Here is an 18,813-nt window from a genome sequence, read left to right as displayed (position 1 = left end):
CCGGGCCTGCGCCTGACAGAAAGGCGGGGGCGGCGGCGAGCAGGCCGGCCGGGCCGGCGGTTCGTCAGAGCGTGAGCGCCTGCCTGCCGGGCTGGGTGGCTGGTTGGCGCGGAGGCCGCCGGAGGAGCAGCAGGCAGCCCGAGAGCTCGCTCGCCCCCCCCACCCCCCCACCCCCCCCGCCCGCGCGCCGACGGGCCACCGAGCCACCCACCCACCCTCGCTTCGCTCCGCTCCCGCTCCGCCGCCGCCGGCTCCCGCTCGGGCCGCCGCGTCCCGGGGATGGCGGTGCTGGCCCTGGCCCTGGAGGGACTCGCCATCTTCGGGCTCATCCTCTTCGTCGTGCTCTGGCTCATGCACTTCATGTCCATCATCTACACGTAAGCGCGGGCGGCGGCGGGGGCGGATGGCGCCGGCGTTGCTCCCTCACCCCCCTCCACCCCACCCACCCGCCATCGCGCCGAGAGCGGCCCCGCCGCTGAGGAGCGGAGCAGAGGGCCTCGTCTCCCGCCACCGCACCCGCGGCCCGCCGGCACCTCTTCCCCGCCTTCCCCCCCCCCTCTCCTCTCCCTTATCTCCCCCGCCGGGTGTCGGGCCCGGGGAGCCGCCCGCCTCCCGCCCTCTGGCGCGGGGCCGGAGGGGCTCGCCTGCCGGCCGGCGTGCTGGCGGCGGCCGCCGGCTGCGTCCCGCGGCCCCCGGCGTGAGGCATCGCGGGGGTCGGGTCGGCTGTTGTGAGGGCGTAGCGGGTGCCCTGCCACCGGTAACACCCGTGTTCGGTCGGCTTCAGCCGCCTGCTTTTGCACCCTGATCTCGGCTCCTTTGCCTTCAGCGCTGCTAGGGAGGGCTTGGGGTTCGTTGTTGGCCGGTACACCTGTAAAGCGAGGCTTTTCGGCTGGTGGTGGGAGACCACCGCGCACAGCAGTTGTAAAATGTGCGCTTTTTGACTGCAAGGAGCGTACGGCAGAACAACCCAAGTAGTGCGCGCAGTACCCTGTGCTGACCAGGCAAAATGTTAGCTATAAGTACACTTTTTTTTTTTGAGAAATAGTGGTAGTACTAGTAAAAAGAAGCATCTATAGCGTATCCAGACCCTTCTTGGTTAATTCCAAGGAAAAATACTTTAGGAGTTTGTGAGGAGTGTTTGCATTTTGGTGGCTGACAAACAAAGCAGATCCCTGCTTGAGCTTTGCAGAGGAGTTGTCTATGGGTATGTAGGAAAAGGACTAAGAACACATCTCTTATTTTTTTTTTCCCCTGTAGCAGACCATGCTTTTATTCCCTTAAATAAAAGGCCAGTGTTGCATCACTACAGGGATTAGAAAATATCTGAATTTCTATTTGCTTTGCTTGTGCTTATCTGTTCTCCTTTCTTGCTGTTCCACAAGCATTTGATAAGTATCTGTGATAAAACCCAGCGCTTGTTGAAGGCAAAGCTCCTCTTAAATTCATGGATGCTAAAGACTTGCTACTGCTGCCCTTGGTCACGGTTGCCGTGCTCTTTTTTTATGTGAAATCACTTGTAAGCTCTAATCGTTTTTCTGTACTGTAGTTTGGTTGCCTTTAAGTGGGTTGTCTTGGGTACAAACAGCAGGATTTCAGTACTGGGGAGCTGCAATGGTGCCTGGTGGGGGAAGAGACTATGGACTACTGTGGGTGCAGCTGATCCTGGACAGCTTTGAAGTTGATGAAAATAGCCCATTGCATGCTAAAACCTCAAGCTATCAGATGAGTACGTGTGGTGCTGCTGCTCATAAATCTTTTAGGAGTGGCAGCTGCAAGGGGCAGGAGACACAAATGGAGATATGGGGGAAGACATTGTGAGAGGATAAACAGAGGAAGAAAAAGGATGAGATACACTAAGAGACAGGAGAGGAATAGAATAGAGGAGGGGAAGACGACATTGTCAGGCAGTCCATGGCACAGGAGCTATATCCTCAAAGGGACTGCCTCCTGTGGAGGCTGCACACTGGAGCAGGGACACTGCTGGATGGACTGTGGGCTGCAGGTAAGCCATGCCAGACCAAGTATACATACCCCTGAAGGGACTGTGACCTGTGGGCAACCCATTCTGGGGTAGAGGCACCCTGAGGGACTGCAGCCTGGGGCAGAGACTCTGCCAAAGGGATTGCAACCTGTAGGTAAGTCACTGCAGAGCAGGTACACCTGCTGGAGCAGAGTAACAGTTAAGAAGCAACCAGCTGTGGAGGAAAATGAGTAAGAAGCAAGGCGTGGCAGAAGAACCATTACGCACTGACCCTCGCCTCCTGCGTCAGCTCACTGAAGGGTTTGGGAGGGACTGAGTGCAAGGAGCAGCGGAAACAAGAGCAGTTCACATAGAAAGGTGGGGAAGAAAAGTCTCTGACTAAAGCTGAGCCTGGGGAAGGAGGACAAAAGGTGCTTCCCTAAGAGTTTGCTTGTTTGTCCTTTCTTTTTCTTCAATACCCAAATCAGAAATTAATTGTCTGTTAATTGGCAATAATTTAAAGTATGTAGAATTCCCTGTTTTGCCTGTGACAGTAATTGGTGGGAAATGCAGGTAGCAGCTGTACCTCGTGTGGCCTGGGGCTGGAGTATTTGCAGTGGTGTGGAAACTGGAAGAAGTTGTGGGTTTTGTTATTAGGAATTTGTGTTGGAAGTGTACGTATTGCATATGGGAAGTTAATGCAAACAGTGTGTTAACAGGTAGAAAACTTGGGAGCTGTGAAGGGGATGGGTAAGAATTGAGGTGGTCATGTCCCAACCTGTGAGACCCCTGGAGAAAGGTGTGCTTCCAGTAGGGCTCTCAAGATACTGTCTCAGCAGGTCCAGAGCCAGGAGCTGACTGTCTTTCTCAGAGTAATGGGCTGGTGGTAACAGGAGTATTTAGTGTTCAGTGTGAAAAGTTAGCCCTTGGTTGGAGTTGAGCAGCTGGTAGCACTGAAGTGACCAAACTGCAAGCTGTGTGGGGTTGGCAGGCTGTTGTCCAGGAGGTGCCCCAGTTGCAGTGATTTGGCAGATCTGTGGAAACAGGACTGCTGTTCCCCTTAGTGTCACCATGCAGCTGCTCTTTGCTTGTAGTGAAATTAAAGAAATGCTGGACACTTACAGCAGCCATCCCAGGGAGATGTTCTTGCGGTGGCTGTGATGGTGCTGGGAAACTGGAGCTGGTGGGATATAGCTGATGGCTGGAGAAAGCACTGCTCTGGTGAGTTTGCAGCCTGTTTGCAGCTCTGCCCTGTGCAAGGGAGGAGGACTGTGGGGTCTTCTGGTGGAATGGTATGTGGAGGAATGGCTTGGTCCTGCAAGTGAGATAACCCTGTGAAGTGAATTAACAGGAGGTAATCAACTGTTTGCTTTAACTGCTGGAGTGCATTTAGGGGGAAGGGATGGACCCCAGATAGATGGTGATTGTTAATGCTATGGCCTGGAAACTCTGGTGGCTGGACCCTGTTACTAGTGCTCCTTATCTCATAGAGACTATTTGGTCCTGGACAGCAGGCACAGCACACTGCACCCTTTCCTGGACTGCTGAAGTATGAAGGGGCCTCCACTTACAGACAGAAATCCCTTTTGACGGCAGTGGGAGGATGTAGTATTAGAGTAGAATTGTGTGATAGTTGTCATATACTGAAAACTACTTACACTGTACCTGTTACAGGAAGTGAAGAAAGATGAAACACTAATTAGTCTTCCTGTTTTCTCTTTATGGACAGTATTGTTGGTTTAACATTTTTTAAAGTTGCTGGGGTAGGGGCTGTTTGTTCTCTGTCTGCACTGCATCTAGTAATGCTGAACTGGTGAGTTGGAAGGGCTGATCTGTGCCACTGGAGTACTAAGAAAAGACTGAAACATATTAGCAAAGCTGTTGTGGCCTAGGGAGTCCTCCTCCTGTAGTTCCCCCTTGGTATTTTAGATGTTTGATTTAGCAAAATACTTAGATTGTGTGTGAATTAAGTAGATAAATGTGATTATTCAAGAAAGTAAGCTTTTATGTCTTGGAGTGCTGTCAGCAGTTGTCAGGGTTAAGGTCATGACAGCATTTCAGCTGTGTTGGTTTGTGCTGTAATTGCTTTAAAAGATGTAGGGTTTGGATATCTAAGGTACTGTACAAGGTTTCAGTTGAGGAAGAATGTCTGTTCCTCCATACTGCATTTGCAAAATCTGGTTCTTGCCACCTCTTTCCCCTACTGTCCTTCCCCACTATGAATGGTTTTTATTTATAAATAAGTGTATAGTCGTATGGGCTGATTTCATACCCCTATAAAATAAACAGGTGGGCTGAAGCAATGAAATGCAAATAGCCACACTGTTAAGTCAAAAGGCCAATCTTTATAAATTGTCTAATGTATGTGATTATGAAACGGGTCTTAGTTTGGTGCGCTCCTAGTAATACTGAGTCAGTGAAGTAAATGCAATAAACACGGACCAAATAGCAGGCTTTTATAGCTAGGAATTAGATAAAATGCAGTTTGCATGTATTAATCTGCATACGAAGGCTGTGATATTTGACCTGGTTGAGTTGCTATCCTTTATACCCAACTTGGGACCCTGACTAAGGCTGTTCCATTCTTGCATATAGGCTCTTCAGTTGGAGTTGAGCCACCAGCTGAAGAGTTTGGTGTTGGAGACAGTATCCGATACACTGATTTTGAAACCATCTGAAGTTGTGTAATTGTATGGACAACTAAAATAAACTATCAGAACTAAAACCAAATGTATAGCTATATCTGAAATGGAAGACCATGTGTATGATGTGCTAATAGGGGAAAAAAGTCTTACAGTATTGGCTGAAGTGGTGTGGAGTAAATGTTGATATTTTAGCTGTCTGTTAAAATAGTTACTTAATGATTCTTACTAACTTCCATTCTAATCACATGCAAAGAGCAGAACAGAAGTCTTGTGAAATCAGCGAAAAGGAGAAAAAAGAAAAAAAAGAAACCACGAAAACCCAGAAACTAAAGCTTATTTCTTGGGGTTCATGGCCCTGTAACACATCTTGTAATTCTGAATCACTGGCTAGCAAGATCTGTGGCAGTGGATTTGCTGTTTTAACTGTATTTCAAAATAGATGGCTCTTGTTTAATAATGATAGGAGCTTTCTGAACATGGTGTGCCTCTTTCTAAAATAAAGCTGGCAAGAGAAGCCTGCAGAACCTAGAAAATGCCATACTTAAGCATAATCAATCTGATCCTAGTTTCCCTACTATGTCTTCAGACTTCAGTCTAAAAATGAAAGGGTTTCTATTTTTTTCTCTGAATAACTCTCACTTTTTGTTTATGATTATTTCAACCTGAATGCCAAGTAGAGGCGTGTATTGTAAAGATTATTCTGGAACTGAGGAGAGACAATAAAATGGCTTTTAAGTTAAGGAAGTCAAATTCAATCTTTGGTGACTTGCACCCAGCATTGCCTCTGCCACAGAGTTCCTAGAAAATATATGGTAAATCTCTTAAGCTGTTTATATCTTGCTGCTTTATTCACCTGGCCTACAAAACTGAACTCATGGAGTCATGTTCTTGTTTTGAGTCTCCATTGTTCTTGTAACAGTTGTCAGTGGCAATTCTAACTAGAGCATGTAATGTAAATCACTTTCTTAAAGGCATCTAAAGTCAGTTGATACTGAGGTTTTTCATTGCCTTGGTTCCCAGGTAGAAGTGGGAAAGGTAGTGCATGTCACTTAATTGATAAACATATTGCTGGTTTTAGCTTTTTAAAATTTAATTGTGTATGAGTTACAGTAGTCAATGAAGAAATAATGAATTCTGCATTCATGTGGTATTTGGATGTAACTGGGCCCATTGTGCCTTGTCTGAGTGAAACTCAAGACTTTCAGAAACATAAATGTAAGAAAACACTTGAATGTAACTAAAGGTAATTAATTGCCTTACTGTAATGCATATGCACACAAGGAGGAAATTCAGTTTGTACAGGTGCATAAAACTCAAGTTTCCTGAAATACGTCTGCAATGTTGAAGAGCTTTCTGAACACGGCTTCTAAACCTAAACAAACATATAGCCAATGTTTGACTTCTGTTTTTTTGTTATGTGAAGACATTTTGATCTTTTGGATAATAATCTGTTACTGTATAGTAATTATGACCTTTCATTCTTAAGAAAATAACAATTCTATTTCTCTTGGCCCTATTTGATTATCTTCTCACCCTGTTTTTCTTTGTCCCTCCCTTGCTGCTAAGTCCATGATTTGTGTCCCGGCTTACCCTGCTCTGTTCTCTGACCTATCTGCTTGTCTTCTGTCATCTCATTCTGACATTTTTGCTTGTTGGTGGGGCTTTTCTTCCTTTGGGTTGTCTTAATTTTTTCACTGTCAGTGTCTGGCAATAGATTGACTAAATCGCTTTGCCGTCATATGGTTGCATTTTCTTGGTTTGTGGAAGTGCTTCAGAGGCAGTCTTGTCACAGATAGGAGCCAGGAGGGGATGTAATGTACATCTAACTTAAAAGGTCATCTTTAGAGAACTTGCCTATTACTATCAAGTGTTACCAGGCATAAGTGAACTAATGTTTCGATAGACTTTGATGGAGATAATGCAGATACTTATTTCTGAGATTAGAGGCACCCCTCCCTCTTGTTGATGAACAAAAACAGAAAAGTGAGAAGTATGATTGTACATTTCCCCAGGAAATGGCTGGAAGATGTCTAGCACATGCAGAATGCCATGTCTGTTCCTTCACTTGTTTGTCTTCACTGCTTAGTTGAATATTTGTTGAACTTGAACTACTCATGCTGAAATTTTCCATACAGGTAGTCTACCTCAAGGTAAATCTTTTTACCAGTTATATAGCTGATGACAAGCTTGGTGTAAAGTGTTGGTAACTTTAACAATAGATTGTTGTCTGTGATCTTGTATGTGTGGAACAGGGAATGGAGCAAGCTCATGATCTGTATTAGCAATATCTTTCTGCAAAAATTCTTAGAGGGTTAAAAGCAAAAAAAGGACTTGTATGTTTGGTCACAAACTATGACATTGGAGAACCATGGAAAGTTATCTGAGGCTTCTGTTTGATCTTGAGTAAGCTTCATCTTCCTTGCTCTTTCTCTCAGTAACCCTGTCTCTAGTAATCTGTGCGTTGAGGATGGACCCTACTTTCATGCAGAAACCTGAAGGTACTTGGTATGAGTGTTACATCCATAGAACTTTGATGGGTTGCTTTTACTCAGAATTGTAGCAGAGGCAAATCTGAAGGATAGCAATGCAAAGATATGAAGTCAAGTACAGTTACTGGGGAGGAACACAGGAAAATGACAGGGTGTGGAAACACACAAGTGGCTGAGACTTCTCTAACAAATGCAGAGGTGAGAGTCAGTTTTTCAGCACTGTGAAGAAAGTCTGAGTGCTTCAGGCTGGAAATGCCTGTTGAAGGTTCATTTCCAATCCTCTACTCAAAGCTGGATCAAATTTCAGCAGTTTGCTCTATGCACAGTGCTTAGATAGGATAATGATATCTTGTGATAGAAGGTGGGAACCACTGATGGGATGCTAAGTTTGAGATGCACAAAATCATTAGGGGTCAGTGCTGGGGCCAATAGTGTTTGACATATTCATTAATGACCTGGAAGATGGGACATATCAGCAGGTTTGCTGATGATATGGAACTGGGAGGAGTGGCTGATATACCAGGTGGGTGTGCAGCCATTCAGAGGGACCTGGACAGGCTGGAGAAATGGTCTGACATGAACCTCAACAAGCTCAACCAAGGAAAATGCCACGTCCTGCACCTGGCAGGAATAACTCCATGCATCAGCACAGGCTGGGGGCTGACTGGCTAGAAAGCAGCTTGGCAGAAAAGGACCTGGGGCTGCTGGTGGATGCTAGTTTGACTATGAACAGCAGTGTGCCTGTGGTGGCAAAGAAAGCCAACAGTATGAGAGATGTGTATATATATACTGGAGCAAGTCTTGCTTAGGGCTACAGAGATGATGGTGAGGCTGCAGCATCTGACATACAAGGAGGGGCTGAGAGCTGGGACTGTTCAGCCTGGAGAAAGCTTGGGGGAATCCCATCAATGTGTGTAAATACCTGATTTTGGGAGGGGTCTGAGGAAGATGGGGCAAGACTCTTCTCAGTGGTGCCCAGTGACAGGATGAGAGGCAACAAGCACAAATTCAAATGAAAGACTCATTTTAAACAAAAGAAGACTTTCATGGTCAAACACTGGAATGGGCTTTCCAGAGAGGTTGTGGAGGCTCCATCGTTGGAGGCATGAAAGGATGACTGGGTGGTCCTGAGCACCCTACTCTAGTTAACCCCACTTTGAGCTAGAGAGTTGGAGTAGCTGATCTCCAGAGATGCCTCCCAACCTCTGTTCTGTGATTTTGTGAAAGGTGACACCCAGGCCTGGACTGTTACCGAGTGATAGACTGAGAAGGAGGTTGTGTGGAGGATATAAGTTGTGTATGTCGTGTATTTTAAACAAATTGAAATTTACCTTGTGACTGTGCAGTCACAAAACTTAAATGTAGGTAGTCCTTAGGGGAAGACAGATCTGGAGAAACCAGGAGTTAACTTTTGAGTTAGTTATACTAAGATTGTGGTTTCTGTATTACAGAATTAATAATTCTGGAAAGCAAAACAGTGCAGAACCAGAAATCTGAGAGTGATAATACGAGAGAAACCCCATAATATTGGAGGCAGTTAGGGAAGGCCAATTTTTTAGTAGTGTATCAGGAGGATAAGACTATATAAAGTCTATAGACAGATAGAGTATATAGACAGACTATAAACTTTGAGGTGACAGTATGGTAGTAGCACCTCTGAACATTAACGATTTAACAGAATGCAAGGAACTAAAGCCTAGGCTAAAGACTGTCTAGTGTAGATTGAAAGGAGAGTGATTGTGGCAGACTGGATGGTATGCTTATGTTGAAAGGAGGGAAGATGGTGCAAAAGATGTGACAAATGGGCTTTAAAAACAAACCACATCTGTTTGAGTCATTTGCATGGAAGGAGAGGATAAAAGACTGCAAGATTTAGAGTATGTAAGATGGAAATGAAATGGGTTGGGTTAGTGGAGCATGTGAAGCTCTTGGAAAGCAAAAAAACCCATGCAGCTTGTTTGTCAGCTGGATTGGAAGAAGCTGAACAGTAGGATGAGGAAGAATATAATCTTTTTGTCAGCTTTTGTAAGGATATGAAGATTTCAAAGATGTTTAAAGACACTGAGGTTTTATATGAACCATGTTTCCATAGAGGCATAACTTTTGATTAAGGTGGGCGAGTAGAGCAGTAGATGATAGAAATTTCACAAATTAATTTTTAAAGTCTTTGTCAGAACTGCTCTGTGGCATGCTAAGTATGTAACTAGTTTTACTGGTTTACTGGAGCACCCTTCAGTATTTGTGTCCATCACTCCCTGGGATTTGCGTAATGCCAAATAGTGGTGTCAGAGTTCACTGGGATTCTTGCATTTTATTTTAACTGAAATGAGGGTCTGTGGGTTTGACACACTTAATATTGGTTTTGCATCTTACTGAAGACTATAGCTTAATATAAACGATTAATTATTTTATTGTGAGAAATGTTTTGCTGTAGATCAAAAAAAGCTTTTATTTTTGCTAATTGCAAGGTAATTGCTTTTAATAGTTGATGAGGACCTAGGCTAGACTATACCCTCTCATAATTGGCCTGGGTAAATTCATACCTTGAATCAAATTATTGAAGTTGTAACATGCATAAAGAAAGCCTTACTCTGTCCTTTGGACAAGTAAGGTAAAAACATGTTTACAAGTATAGACAAAGATAGAAAGCAAAAGTGAAGCATTGTACTAAGTGAAAGATTAGGGCTGTCTTGGCAGTGCTACTTGGAACTTCTTGCTTTGGAACTGTTGGATCTCTTAATGCAATTTTTGAACACTTGATAGGTCCTTCTAGTGGACCAACTTTTTTTTTTTTTTAAAAACAGTGGGATAACTAATAATGTATCTTTGTTGCCAATTTGTGCTGATAGTTGGTTTGGTCTGGTTTAGACAACTTGAATTATTGTCCTCCTCTTCTGAAACACCTCTTTGTAAACCAAAGACCGTTTTGGTGGTTTTTTTCCCCCGTGATAGGGCTCAGCTCAACTTTGTCAGCAGACAGTCCATAAGGAGGGGTCTGTAAATGAACTTAAACATTCATTTTTAGGTTGTCTGCAAGTGTCCTATTTTTATTAAAGTGCTTGTGTGACGGGTTGACCCTGGCTGAACACCAGGTGCCCACCAAAGCCGTTCTATCACTCCCCCATCCTCAGCTGGATAGGGGAGAGAAAATATAACAAAAGGCTTGCGGGTCGAGATAAGGACAGGAGAGATCATTCACTATTACTGTCACGGGCAAAACAGACTCAGTTTGGGAAAATTAACTCAATTTGTTACAAATTAACCAGAGCAAGGTAATGAGAAATAAAACGAAATCTCAGAACACCTTCCCCACCACCCCTCCCTTCTTCCCGGGCACAACTACACTCCTGGATTTCACCACCAAGCCCCCCGAGCGGCACAGGGGGACAGGGATGGAGTTTATGGTCATCACACGTTATTTTCTGCCGCTTCACCTCCTCAGGACGAGGGCTGATCACACTCTTCCCCTGCTCCAGCGTGGGGTCCCACCCACGGGAGACAGTCCTCCACGAACTCCTCCAACGTGGGCCATTCCCACGGGCTGCAGTTCTTCACGAACTGCTCCAGCATGGGTCCATTCCACGGTGTGCAGTCCTTCAGGAGCACACTGCTCCAGCGCGGGTCCCCCACGGGGTCACAAGTCCTGCCAGAAAACCTGCTCCGTGGGCTCCTCTCTCCACAGATCCGCGGGTCCTGCCAGGAGCCTGCTCCAGCGCGGGGTTCCCACGGGGTCACAGCCTCCTTCGGGAACCCACCTGCTCCGGCGTGGGGTCCTCCACGGGCTACAGGTGGATATCTGCTCCACCGTGGACCTCCCTGGACTGCAGGGGGACAGCCTGCCTCACCAGGGTCTTCACCACGGGCTGCAGGGGAATCTTCGCTCCGGCGCCTGGAGCATCTCCTCCCCCTCCTTCTTCACTGACCTTGGTGTCCGCAGGCTTGTTTCTCTTACATGTTCTCACTCCTCACTCCGGCGGCAGTTTCTCCCCCGTCCCAACTTTTTTTCCTTCTTAAAAATGTTATCACGGAGGCGTTACCACTATCACTGATTGGCTCGGCCTTGGCCAGCGGCGGGTCCGTCTTAGAGCCGGCTGGTATGGGCTCTCTCTCTCTCGAATACAGGGGAAGCTTCCAGCAGCTTCTTGCAGAAGCCACCCCTGTAACCCACCCACCCCCCCACCCCCCCCCCCCACCCCCCCCCGCTACCAAAACCTTGCCAAACAAAACCAATACATTCCACCCCTCGCCTCTGTGCATCACATTTTTAAGAACTATCATTAGAATCCACATTCATCACACGAAGTCTTCACTCACATCAACAAAAATAATTCCCCACACCAAAATCAAAATAATATCATCACAAAACTGACAAAAGTGGACAATTTACACACACAATCCACCCCTCATCCCTTCACCACAATTACAACAATAAAGATTCCCCACTTATCAAGCAGCTCTTAACTCTCTAGCTGTGTTCAGTCCATGTTTTGCCCGTTACCTCTCTCAGTCACTATCCTTATCTCAAATTCCTCACATTGCCCGCATTCTCCATCAAAAAGACTGTGACGGGTTGACCCTGGCTGAACATCAGGTGTCCACCAAAGCCGTTCTATCACTCCCCCATCCTCAGCTGGATAGGGGAGAGAAAATATAACAAAAGGCTCGCAGGTCGAGATAAGGACAGGAGAGATCATTCACTATTACTGTCACGGGCAAAACAGACTCAGTTTGGGAAAATTAACTCAATTTGTTACAAATTAACCAGAGCAAGGTAATGAGAAATAAAACGAAATCTCAGAACACCTTCCCACCACCCCTCCCTTCTTCCCGGGCACAACTACACTCCTGGATTTCACCACCAAGCCCCCCGAGCGGCACAGGGGGACAGGGATGGAGTTTATGGTCATCACACGTTATTTTCTGCCGCTTCACCTCCTCAGGACGAGGGCTGATCACACTCTTCCCCTGCTCCAGCGTGGGGTCCCACCCACGGGAGACAGTCCTCCACGAACTCCTCCAACGTGGGCCATTCCCACGGGCTGCAGTTCTTCACGAACTGCTCCAGCATGGGTCCATTCCACGGTGTGCAGTCCTTCAGGAGCACACTGCTCCAGCGCGGGTCCCCCACGGGGTCACAAGTCCTGCCAGAAAACCTGCTCCGTGGGCTCCTCTCTCCACAGATCCGCGGGTCCTGCCAGGAGCCTGCTCCAGCGCGGGGTTCCCACGGGGTCACAGCCTCCTTCGGGAACCCACCTGCTCCGGCGTGGGGTCCTCCACGGGCTGCAGGTGGAGATCTGCTCCACCGTGGACCTCCCTGGACTGCAGGGGGACAGCCTGCCTCACCAGGGTCTTCCCCACGGGCTGCAGGGGAATCTCTGCTCCGGTGCCTGGAGCACCTCCTCCCCCTCCTTCTGCACTGACCTTGGTGTCCGCAGGCTTTTTTCTCTTACATGTTCTCACTCCTCACTCCGGCGGCAGTTTCTCCTCGTCCCAACTTTTTTTTCCTTCTTAAAAATGTTATCACAGAGGCGTTACCACTATCACTGATTGGCTCGGCCTTGGCCAGCGGCGGGTCCGTCTTAGAGCCGGCTGGTATGGGCTCTCTCTCTCTCGAACACAGGGGAAGCTTCCAGCAGCTTCTTGCAGAAGCCACCCCTGTAACCCCCGCCCCCGCTACCAAAACCTTGCCAAACAAAACCAATACAGCTTGTCTTGAGGTCTTGGTTCAATATGCCTGTATAGTAATGACTTCCCAGGTGACTGTTGCTTGGGTTTGATAATACGTAGTGTGCTACACTTCATTATGAATTCTCTAGTCATATGCACATGTTGTTAGATACAGAATAATCAAGCTGCTGAAACTCAGATTTTGGTCAAGGTACTGAGCTGTTATTGAGGAGATATCTTAAGCACTTTCTGCTGAAATACTTTTTTCTTAAATCAGTATGCATTTTTCTTGCAAGCCTTGCTAAAGTAAGATTCTGGGTTAAAAAGAGGTAGAAAACTTTCAGACTCATCTCCTTCATGAGAACATGTATTTTGAACTGTTGAGTGTTAATAAGAACAGGAGTAGCAACTAGAAAGTGAGAAATTCTTCCTGCCTTCATTCTCATAGATCTCTATGATGGGCTAGGGGAGAGGGAGGAGTAGACAGGATTTTTAGGCTGCAGGAGTCTGTGGAGTTTTTCACTGCTTTTTCCCCCTGCCTGCTGTACTGACTGCACAGTATGGTGTAGTTGAAATGGTGTCAAGGGTTGTACCTGTTAACCTTTTGAAATACTAACGAGATGTTTCAAAATTAAGGTACTCCACACTTCCTTTTAAGCATTTGTAAGAGATGATACATATGTTTCGTAACAGCATTTCCAAGCACATTGTTTTATGTAGATTGTGTAGTGGTCAGGGAGGTAAATGACTTCTTGGAGGGTCTATGAGCCAAGTGTTTTGTGTTGTGGGTGTTTTTTGTTTGTGTTTTTTTTTTTTTTAGAGAGAAGACGGGTGAAATTTATGAAGTCAGTTTTTCTGGTTTGTATCTATTAGAAACATTTTAAAAAAATTGTCCTTCTGAAATGCTGCCAAATATGGTGTTGAGTGTAGAAGTGTTACTTTAAGTTAACATTTTCTTTCACAGTTTTTTTTTATTATTGCTTTCTTCAGTTTCTGATATTCCTTATAGGAGGCTTATTCAAGTTCTCCAAGGCATTTGCAGTGCGAGGGCAGTGACACTGTCTCGCTGACAATTGTGTAGTCCAGACAAAGGTTTACAGCTTTTTTTATTATGCCAGCTGGGGGTAATAGGGCCTGGGACTCTCTGTTCAAACTTTTGTGAATTGATATTTCAGTAAGGTTTCTGCTTCAGTGGCATGGCATGCTGTTTTGTACTCTGAAAACACTTGCAGCTGAGTTAATTAAATAAAAAATGGCCTGTCATCCACTGAAAATTAAGAAAAAAATATTAGCATGGTATCTGCTTTATGATTTGTTAATGTAGTTTCTGTTTAGTCATTAACATAATTCTGTTACTGGCAATTAACTATTTTGGAAGCTTTTAGTGAGAAGAAACTGGAAAATGTTGATGAGTAGCAGGGATCTTTGGCACAAAGGCAGCAATAAGGAGCAACCTGGGGTCTGTAGGAAGCACATTATCTAATTCAACTAATGATGTTGTCATTTAAACTAGTGCCTTATGAAATTAATAGGGCTGAGCTATTTTAATCCTATAGAATTGCAAAATACAAGTCAGAATAACAAATAGTTTCATGGTAGAAAAGTTCTAAAGCTTTATGTTTTAAAAGATCCCATACTTAACATTGAGGGGTTGATCCTGTACTAAAAGCACTCTGCTGTGGTTGGTTTATCTGGCCCAGAGTTACTGCCATCCACTAGAGATGCTTTCATAAATAAAACACAAATTACGCTGGATGCAATTCTCTGAAGCTGTGTAATGTGTTTTTGCAAGGGGTCTGTATCAAAAAGCATTCCTATTTCTGTGCCTCAGTGGCTCTTGATTTGATGCACAAAGGGATAATCCAAATCCCCTCCTACCCCTACACCTTTCTAAGCATTTCTGCCATTCTAATCTGCCTTTAGTGAGCATGTGGCTATGTGGTGACTCAGATCAGCAAGCTAGCTTTTTCTGTGGGATAGTTCTCTGATCAGCAGGCTGATCCAATTTATCTTGTGGTGCTGACTGCTTTATAGCCACCAGTAGGCTGAGGGTGTGGGAAATCAGAAACAGGGAATGAATTGCTATTTTGATGGCAGCCTGCAGATAGACTACAAGAAAAAAAAAAGTGTGTTCGTTTTAATGCTTAGTATGATGCAGTAGTGGCTGTGTTGTAGGCAACTTGCTGTTTTCCTTAAGCACGTTTCATTTCAGCTTGCTGAATTGTAAACTGTCTAGGGTTCAGACAGTAAAAGGGTTACCATTACTTCAGGTTTAACTACAACCTATTGTATAGGAGCCTGTTTGTTTCTCTTTATTGTGCAGTGTGGGGCAGGGAGGGGGCAGTAGGAGAGGAATTTCTAGGTTAAAAAAAGGGAGTGTTTGCTGGCTTTAAGTTGAGGTCTGTAGTGTTTGCTCTTTCTTCTTCCTGAAAGATAAGGGATTTTTTCTACTTAAAACTCTAAAACATATTTAAAATCCCCACTTTCTCTCCCTCCCTTTTAAAAAAGGCTATAGCAAGTTATGGATCACATCTACTGAACATGACTTTTGTGACAACATTTGGAAGATGCTTCTTAAAGAATTTCAGCTGTGTATGAAGATTTCAGATTCAAAATGTCAAGTAGCACTAGGCAGGATTTCTGCTGTTCTGCACTGTATGATTTTGTTTGTTGGTATTACTAGCCACTGATCGAACTACTGCTTCCCAAAACTGGAAGAGCAAAATGATGTTTGGTTTTTGAGAACACTTACCTTCTGAAAAATGAGAATGATCACAACCTAGGCTCTTTCTTAATTCTGTCTCATGACCTTTAATTCAACTGTTTGGTTTGGTGGGTTTTTTTTCCGGAAAAGCTTTAACTCTGGCTATTTTGGAGCTTGTTTTAAGTTGTTTTTTTTTTTAATCATTCCCTTTCCTCTCCACTACTCATTGTGATTTCAGTGCATTACATTCTAAGGTCCTTTTCTTTGTATGTGTAGTACAGGAGAAAATATGCATTGAAAGTGAATGAAATGTTTGGTCTGCCTTCTGCCCTCAGCTGGCATGTGATGAAGCACTAACCAATTGCAGCATCTTTTAAACATAAATTTCTAGTATGCAAACAGTAGGATTACTTTTTTTGTTTTCAGTTTTTTTGCAGGCATGCACAAACCTATGACTTTCTCTGCTGGCAGACAGCCACAAGAAGTCTGTGCTCCAAAGTGGGCACCTGAATCTTGCTCACCATTTCCTTCTCTCAGACTTGTCTACTTCCCTCTATCTCTGACCATTTTATCAAGGCCAATTGAAATGTTAATTGTTTTTAATTACAATTGCTGTCATACTAAAAGTGACATTAGGGGTTCCTCTTCAGTACTTTCTACTTGCTCCCAGCTGTGTGTTTCTATTCCTCCGTGGTGTTGGATCTGACACTTGTGTAACTTGGGTGGGTGGATTGACTTGCCCTGTGTCCATATGGCCATTGAATCGGATGTAAGCAAGTGGCAAGAGTGGAGGTTGGGGAAGACTGCCTACCTGAGAACACTGGTTGGCTGATGGGATGGGTTGACCCAGGCCAGCAGCCAAGCAAAGGTGTCCTGAACTGGCACCAGCACATTTCTGTGGGGCAATCTCTTCCTTTCAGCCAGGAGAGGTAGAAGACTGGTGTGCCTTAAGTATTACTTCGAGAGTCACTTGTGAACTCTGGCAGTGTTTTCTACTAGTAATTAGTTCTAGTTAGCTGTTTCTGGCAGGCAAAGGAAGGGAGAAAGCTACAAGGGAGTGAGTGCTGTAAAGGAAAACTGTGATGCAGGGTTTGTTGTGAAAGAGTTTTCAGGGGCCTGACCCTAATCCTTGTGTATGTTTCTAGCAGAAGGTGTTGTGCCCCTGATGCTTCCTTTGTGCTGACACTGGTCCTCCTCTGACTCCATGGTGAGCGGGCTTAACGCTGCTCATCCAGGGGCAACTTGGCTCGTCTGGAAGCCCACTGAAGCCTGAGGAGTAAGGAGACCCTATTCCTCCTCTTCTCCCATGATCTTGGCAGCACATTCACAGCCACCTTCTTGAACATGCTCTGGAGCTTCTTTGCAGCCTTCCCTAAAGCACCCTAACTCTAATTTGGCAGAAGACAACCTGAAGTGGGAGGAAAAAAAGCCAGATTTAGCTTTCTGTTAAGTGAGTGACTTGAAGCGGGATTGTATGGGTATCAGTCCTAGCATGATGTCTTGTTTGGCTGGTGTTGATGGCAGCACAGTGGAGAAGGAACACTGGGGGATCTTTGCTTGTAGTGAAGCTGCATGATCATCTTGCCACATTCTTTCATACTGTATACTTGCTAAGTTAAACTGACAAAATGCTAACATTACATATGGGGTAATAGTTATGTGGTGGTTTAAGTATCTCAACTACGTCACTGTGGGATCAGACAAATGTCAGCACCATTGACAAGCACAGCATGTCCCAGAAAAAAGAGGGCAGTACTACTCTGAGCAGTAGCCTGTAGTTAAACTGGTTCAGGTGTAGTTTGATAAGGAATTGGCTGGACGGTCACACTCAGAGTTGCAGTCAACAGTTTGATGTTCAAGTGGAGACCAGCGATGAATGGTGTTCCTCAGGGATCGGTATTGGGACCGGTGCAATTTAATGTCTTTGTCAGCAACATGGACAGTGGGGTTGAGTGCACCTTCAGTAAGTTTACTGATGACACCAAGCTGTATGGTGTGGTCAACATGCTGGAGGGAAGGGATGCCATCCAGAGGGACCTTGATAGGCTTGAGAGGTGGGCCCATGTGAACCTCATGAAGTTCAGCAAGGCCAAATGCAAGGTCCTGCACATGGGTTGGGACAATCCCAAGCACGAATACAGGCTGGGTGATGAGTGGACTGAGAGCAGCCCTAGGGAGAAGGACTTGGGGGTGTTGGTTGATGAGAAGCAAAACACGACCTGGTGATGTGTGTTTGCAGCCCAGAAAGCCAACTGTATCCTGGGCTGCATCAAGAGAAGCATGACCAGCTGGTTGAGGGAGGTGATTCTCCCCTTCTACTCTGTTCTTGTGAGACTCCCATCTGGAGTACTGTGTCCAGCTCTGGGGCCCCCAGCATAAGAAGGTCATGGACCTGTTGGAGTGAGTCCAGAGGAGTGCCATGAAGATGATTAGAGTGCTGGAACACCTCCCCTATGAAGACAGGCTGAGAGAGTTGGGTTTTTTTCAGCCTGGAGAAGAGAAGGCTTTGGGGACACCTTACAGCAGCCTTCCAGTATCTATAGGGGGCCTACAAGAAAGCTGGAAGGGGACTTTTTGCAAGAGCATGTAGTGATAGGATAAGGGGTAATGGCTTTAAACTGAAGGAAGGTAGATTTAGATTAGATATTAGGAAGAAATTCTTTACTGTGAGGGTGGTGAGGCACTGGAACAGGTTGCCCAGAGAAACTGTGGATGCCCTATTCCTAGAAGTGTCCAAGGCCAGGTTGGATGGGGCTTTGAGCAACCTGGTCTAGTGGAAGGTGTCCCTGCCCATGGCAGGGGGGTTGGAACTAGATGATCTTTAAGGTCCCTCCCAACCCAAAGCATTCTCTGATTGTATGTTATAAAGCTCCAATCTAGGGGGAAAAAGCTTGAAAACAGGATCAAGGTGTTTAGTTCTTGCTTTAAGAATAATTCTGTCCATTTGCTAAGGGGCTGTGACCACAGGTGATGTTGGCTTTTGTTTGATCTGTTTTACAATTTTCAAATGTATCTGAAGTCTAGGAGTTCCCTAAAAAGGACTAATAGTGTAGTAGGCCTCTTAATGCCCAGCAGTATGCCTGTGTGCTTAAATCTGGGTAAAGCAGTATGAGAAATAAATACTTCATAATAGTGTATTGTCATTGCAGAGAGTCCTCTTGTGCTTCTCTCTGCCTCCACACCCAAGTGTCTTGTTTTGCTTCCTGGTGGGGTAGACTGGAGCTATGACAGTGGCTGCTTGTGTAGATCACTCCCTCCTGCCTTCACAGGCAGGCAAATACTTGTACTGTAGCTCCCAAGCCAAATGCTGTCTTGAATTCATTACTCGGATATATATAAATAAAATCT

At 45.4% G+C, this 18,813-nt stretch overlaps 1 protein-coding gene across 1 annotated transcript in view; it reads left to right on the top strand.

The window, feature by feature from the left end:
• The first annotated feature begins 233 nt into the window (after positions 1-233).
• UGCG (UDP-glucose ceramide glucosyltransferase) overlaps positions 234-18,813 on the top strand; it is a 36,783-nt gene continuing 18,203 nt past the window's right edge. Inside the window, exon 1 of the mRNA XM_049796146.1 lies at positions 234-377. Coding sequence (XP_049652103.1) covers positions 280-377 — 98 coding nt within the window. The 5' untranslated portion in view covers positions 234-279. The remainder of the gene's footprint in view (positions 378-18,813) is intronic.

This window comes from Accipiter gentilis, chromosome Z (genome assembly GCF_929443795.1).
Source record: "Accipiter gentilis chromosome Z, bAccGen1.1, whole genome shotgun sequence".
NCBI lineage: Eukaryota > Metazoa > Chordata > Aves > Accipitriformes > Accipitridae > Astur > Astur gentilis.
Note: the sequence above shows the minus strand (reverse complement) of the source record. Positions and strands in the feature narration are given on the sequence as shown.